At 47.6% G+C, this 6313-nt stretch overlaps 1 gene segment (V, D, J or C); it reads right to left on the reverse strand.

Annotated features, from left to right (window-relative positions):
- Positions 1–5427, reverse strand: part of LOC144329442 (immunoglobulin lambda variable 4-69-like) — an 87100-nt gene extending 81673 nt beyond the window's left edge. Inside the window, 2 exon segments of the V gene segment in view lie at positions 4835–5148; positions 5270–5427. Coding sequence covers positions 4835–5148; positions 5270–5324 — 369 coding nt within the window.
- Between the last annotated feature and the right edge of the window lie 886 nt (positions 5428–6313).

The following is a 6313-nucleotide window of genomic DNA, read 5'->3' on the forward strand; positions in this document are numbered from 1 at the left end:
CAGGGTGTGTGTATACACACACATTTGTAGAATAGATATTTAATACAGAAATGGTGACCACTTGTCTTCAAAATTTATCTTAAATTTTTAAAAAATTATTTGATGAGAAGAATGAGAGGGACTAAGTAAATAACCCTTCACACAAATCCATTTTTTACCTCACGCATTTGTATCTCCCTCCCACTTTGCTGTGAAGCTTCCCACCAGGGATTCTCGCCTGTGATCCCTGACTCCTGCTAGGAAGCCTCACTCCCAGCTACAGACCCTTTCAAGGAAGACAGAACTCAGGCTGCTGACACAAATGAGGATAATAGGGAGACCCCAGGCACAGAATCCTCCTCTCCCCTTCAACTTTCATAGATTACTCTCAACTCGGATAACACCCTACACATTTTCACCCCCGCTGTGACCACAACATCAGGAGACACAAAGCCCTAAGGATGTGGGTCCCCAGTAGTCAAAGTCACAGCACAGAGGACAGCACCACACAGGGGCAAGGGTGCAAGGCTTGAGTCCAGGTGGATGTTTAGGATTCAGCTCTGAACCCCCAACAAGGGCCATTGGCAGGATCCAGGTCTCCACTGGTTTGTCTCTTCATCTCTAGAGCAGAAGTAATTGTAATACCATTCTTGTTAGGAAATTTGGGAGGACTGACAGTGTTATTTATGTATGGCCCCTGGAAAATGACTGCCATGGTATAATTTGTTAAGTGCTGGTGGTTTGACCCATCTGGCTGAATCACATCTTCTATAAAGCTATGATGTGCTCAGTAGGTGTGGACAGGCACATAGCTCTGAGATCCTCCTTAGGGACAGTCTCATCACAGTGCTCTCTCCCTATTGTCACCATCAGCACCTCACTCATGGTCAAGGTTTTCTCTGTGTAGGGTTAGGTGGCCATATATTTCTTCTTAAACCATGGGTGGCTTCAGCTGATGTTGCTACTGAAATTGGTCCTTACTGGTAACATCTTTTAAGCTCAATCTGTACATATATGTTTTTGTATGTATGCCAAAATTCTCTCTCTCTCTCTCTCTCTCTCTCTCTCTCTCTCTCTCTCTCACACACACACACACACACACACACACACACAGAAGGAATTTCAATGTTGTGCTCTGCTGGGATGACTCAACAGGCAAATTATCCGTGACTCATATTTCCCCTATTCATTTCCAGTGTTGATTATAAACATAGCTAGTATTATTACATTCAGAAAGCTGTCTTCTGTAACATCAAGGTGAAATCTACTAAACCTATATAATGTGTGTGCTTTTTAGACATCATTTATTTTAACTGAAAGACATAGGCAAGTTTGATGGTGGCACTAGAAAGAAAAAAAGATTAATATGAGAGAAATTGAAGAATTCTAGGTGGGTGCTAATTTTTCCTCTGCAGGTCCCATGACTGGATTCTCCTGAGGGTGGGTGGAGGAGGCGGGTTCTCAGTTCTACCCCTGTGTCATCAGACCTTCTGCTCCTTCTGTCTTCCTGACTCATGGGATCCTGCTTTTTCCTCTTGGAGATTTGGAAACATCTCCTTTCGTCTGCATGAGACTCATTGTCTGGGAGCCCAGTCTCCTGAAGTTCTCCTAGCGGAGTGCTCAGGTTCAGTCACTTCGGTGGGGCATTTATAGACAATCTATCCACAGACAACACCTTCAGCATGGACCAGCAAATACAACTCAGCGCTCCTTCTTTTTTTGTCTCCCAGAGATATTAGAATCTGAGGTCAACTCTCCAGAGCCAGAGGAGACTTCTGGGCACTGCAATGCACTGAGCCCTTCTGCATCTATTTCTGAGGCTCCTTAAGGATTCCAGTTGTGTTTATTTGGCAGATTTAGGTATTGACACTTGCCAAGGACTTGATCTGGGGGCCTCAGCCTAAGCCCAGAGGAGCTGGAGGCTGCAGAGTGCTGGGGGAAGGCTCCAATCAGACACACAGGCAAAAGCAGAAGCCACCTCCTTTTTCTTCCCAGAATGCCCCTCTCCAAGTCACTTAATGAAGGGAACATGTTTAGTTGGTTAATTGCTTGGCTAGATAATTAGATTAAATCTATATTTTCTATGTAATGCTAAATGTTTGTACATTAAACAACATTTATCTTCTACAGGCTATATTTTACATACAACATATATAGAGAAAAGCACCCTAAACAAAGTTACAGTTTAATGAAGGATTTAACATTTATTGCCAAAGGAAAAAAATTGCATCAAAAGTTCTATCCCGGTGTACTAATTTTTTAAAAAATGAAAATTACTCTTCATGTAACTGTTCTCTGCAGTAATATATGTATTGAATAAAATATTTGTTGTATATTCATGCTTTATTTGCATGAGAGTCATATATTTAAATGTTTGAAAATTACACTCTGAGCCTTTTGAAGGTTATTTAGAAAATGCCCCAGAAGACCTCTACCCAAACTTTTTACACTGCTGTGCCTGAGGAGTGAAACTTTTCAGCTCAGGGATTTTTTTTCTTGGATCCTGGAGTGACCCAAGAGGCAGTAAAACTTTTCTTTGCTGACCCTGTGTTATCCTAGAACACCCTCCATTGTGACAGTGAACTGTAGATGAATATTTGGAGTCATTGGATGATTAGTAGAAAATGAGCCATGAAATGGGATGAGAACATGAGACAGGAGACAGTGTAGAAACTGGGAACATAAATGGCTGCAGGTCTGAGAATGTAACATGACATTATTGGGGAGAGGCAGAAATTTCTAGAAGGACACTGAGAATGGGAGTTCAGGGTGTGGGAAATCCAGGAGAGTCCACTCAGGGCTCCAGTAATTGGATTTGTGTCCTGAAGGGGCAGTCACCCAGCTGAATCACAGTCAGGCTGACACCGACCCAGATCCCTGTGACCAGGACTCTTGGCAGTGACACAGAGGTGACCTGCGGAGCAGTCGTCTTAGAATGGGAGGAGGAAGAGCGCCTATGTGGAGCATGTGAACAGAGGAAGAGGAGCAGGTGCTGGCCTCTGAGCCTGGTCTTCACCTGAGGGAGGGGCAGGTGGAGGGCAGGTGCCCAGACAATAGTGGGCAGTGGCCGCTCCTGTAATTCCTTGAACTTCTTTTCCTTTCTTTCCCCTCTGGGATGAGAAGACCATCACAAGGGTATTTTTTCCCTTGTTTCCTGAGACTGCCTGAATTTCAAATTGATGTTTTGTAAATGGGAGTGGCTGTGTCTTGACCTGGTTGCTGAGGAAGGAATATTGGAAAGGTCATGAAGCCAGAAATGTAACTTTCTGGGATGGAAATAGCCTGGCCTGTATCCCTTCCCACGTCCCAGCATCCACAGCACAACACTCATCATGAGTTAAGGATGCAGGTGTGGGGCATAGTGACGCACACACTGGGCCACTTAGGCAAACCTTCTGTTGTTTTCCTCTCCTGTCAGGACCACAAATCACCCAGCCATGCGGTTAGCATATGACTAACCCCAGCTGCAGCCCCAGGGACAGGCCATGCATTAGCCAACCAATGTGACAGTCCACTCCCAGTCACTATGATGGTGTCAGGGGAGACAGTGTGAGTGATCTGGACAAGTTGTCCTGAAGGCCAGGATTCCTGATCAAGTAAGTCAGGGACTCCAGGTCTTAATCATTTTGGAGGGTTTGTATCCAAATGTGATTCCCAGGATGGCAGAGGTGTTTTGTTCCCATGGGAATTCAGCCAGGGGACAGGAAAGTAATAGCGATCCTGACCCTCCGTCTGAAGCCAGAAGTGGTCAAGGATGCCAAGTTGACGAAAGAGAATCAGGCTGAGACCCCTGAAGGTCCCCACTCCAGTCCTAGTTCACAAATTCAGGGTTTCTCCGCAGCCATTGGGGCTAGTTTCCATGGTAACCCTTAACTTCTCTGCTGTCCCCTATGCGGCAGAAGGTGACCTCTGGATCTGGGCATATCAAGAGCTTCACACAGGGAGATTCACTTGCACAGGTTGAGGAGTTTCTGCTCCCTGATGTCCCACAGATTCCACCACACCGCCAAGATTGTTGAAAAGCTCCAATGGGGTAGGAGAGAAGAGAACACAAGTCAGTGTTTGTGAGCTCAGGAAAATCCACCCATGGGGGTCCTCATGTTCCTGAGTGGAATGAGCTGGAGGGAAGCCACTTTCATGAGACCTACTTCCCTCAACTTCGTAGGCGCTCACTCACCATTTTCCCACCAATGGTGAAGCCTCCATGACACCCTCTCACAGCCCACAAAGGAGTTTTCTGGCCCCAGTTTCATAGTTTCCCCCACACCCAAACCCTTTCTATTCTGACAGTTTAACAGGTAAAAGAACCTGCAAGTGAATCAGGCCAGCTCTATGCCTGGCATTTCTCCCAGGCCTATGACCTCCCTGGCATTTCACACACCAGTGCCTTGTCCCAGGGCACAGGGAGCATCAGGCAGCCCTGACTACAGGCACGTGGCGTGGGAAGGGGAGGTCTCTTCTTTGATTCCTTGAAGAACAGAGTTCATGCTATAGGGGCCTGTTCACCTGCTGGCTCGGTGTTTGGGCTCTGAGCAGGATTCGCTCTAGGGAAGGCTTTTTTTTTTTTCTTCTTTCTCTCAAGAGAAAAGATGAGCTTCACAGGCTTCAGTATCAGCATGCGTAGACAAGCAGGCAACATCTCAACGTCATCAGGAGGTTTATGTTTTTGTTTTTACTTTTTCTGAGACTTCAGAAACATTGAATGGGAAATTGAGAGTAGAATTGTTTTAAACCAGAGGATGCTTCCAAGTAGATTTTATACATATGAGAAATGTCTTAAAATTGAAAATTGTCACAGAACAAGACCCTAAACAGGCTGAGGATTTTGTCGCACTTCCTCATCTGCCTGTGTCACTGTGTGAATGCCAGTATCCCAGGTCTGACAGTAATAATCAGCCTCATCCTCAGACTGGAGGTTGGAGATGGTGAGGTAGCGCTCAGCCCCGGAGCTGGAGCCTGAGAAGCGATCAGGGATCCCGTCCCCCTTGCTGTGGCTGCCATCACTTTTAAGCCACATCAAGTACCGAGGGGCCTTCCCTTGCTGCTGCTGATGCCATGCGATGGTGTAGCTGCTGTGCCCACTGCTCAGAGTGCAGGTGAGCTTGACCGAGGCTCCCAGGGAGGCAGAGGCAGAGGGCGACTGAGTCAGCACAGGCTGGGAGAGAGACCCTGAAAACAGAGACACTCATTATGGCCTGAAGGAAGGACAAGAGGGAACAGCATTTCTGGTATGAGTTTGGGAGGTGGTGTCAGTGAGCTGGGGCATGAGGATGCTGAGGGTCCTCCTGACCTGTGCAGTGAAGGAGGAGAGTGAGGAGGAGGAGGAGGATTGGGGTCCAGGCCATGGTGCAGACTCCTCAGGGCTCTGCTGAGGCAGCCACACTGCAGGTCTCTCTTATCCACCCTCCAGCATCAAAAGAGAGGGAGGGGTCCTGCATGCAAATGTGCTCCTATTCCCGTGCCCAATCTTACGTTTCCCTAAGCCTACCTGCAGCCTCTGTGGCTGGGTGTCATTTCTGGGAGGGGTCAGCCTAGGCTAGGCCTTGTCTGAGGCACCGCAGGGACCCAGAGAAGACCCAGCTGCTGGCCCCAGTGAGTCCTGAGTACAGACCAAGGTCAGGTGTTTCTTTTCTTGGCTTCCAGCCCCACAGAGCCCTCAGTGACCGGCTACACAGCTCCCCCTGCTGCCCAGGCCAAAGCCCGTTATGTCTGTGACCAGATACCAGGGGGTCCTGACAGAGGCTTGTGCCCCCACCAGCGCCTGACCACTGCTGATTCCCTGACCGAGGGCGGGGTGAGACCCCTCCCCACGGCAGCCTCCCACCTTATCTCAGCCTTTAGTTTTCTATTTGGGCCTCCTCTGTGGGAACAAGACACACAATTCTCTCCATTTTATAAAGAGTCCCCAGGGGAAGGCTGTCTCATATACAAACTATGCATAAAATAAAAAGTACATTTGCTGAGAACAGGGACAGTAGTTCAGCCACGCACCCACTTCCCCATGAACTCATGAAGCCATGTTTCTGTCTCCCTACTTGATTCTTCAGGAGATCACACATAGGGACCAGGGTGAGCACTTGGGAGGATCCTTTAACCTGACTGAGTGCTTCACTGGATGCTCTGGTAACTGGGGAGAGAAACGGGGAAGAACAAGAAGCTACTCGAGGGGATGGAAAAGAGAAGCAGTGGCCTCGGGCATCTTTTGTAGTAAGGGATTAGAGAGGTTCAAGAAAGAAGAGGGAATGTGAGTGATGACTTTCAAGGAAAGATAGAAAATGCCCATGGATTTTCTTCTAGAAAGATTTTGGTGATTGTCTGAGGACGTCACAGAAGA

Source organism: Macaca mulatta, chromosome 10, assembly GCF_049350105.2.
Source record: "Macaca mulatta isolate MMU2019108-1 chromosome 10, T2T-MMU8v2.0, whole genome shotgun sequence".
NCBI classification, from domain to species: Eukaryota; Metazoa; Chordata; class Mammalia; order Primates; family Cercopithecidae; genus Macaca; species Macaca mulatta.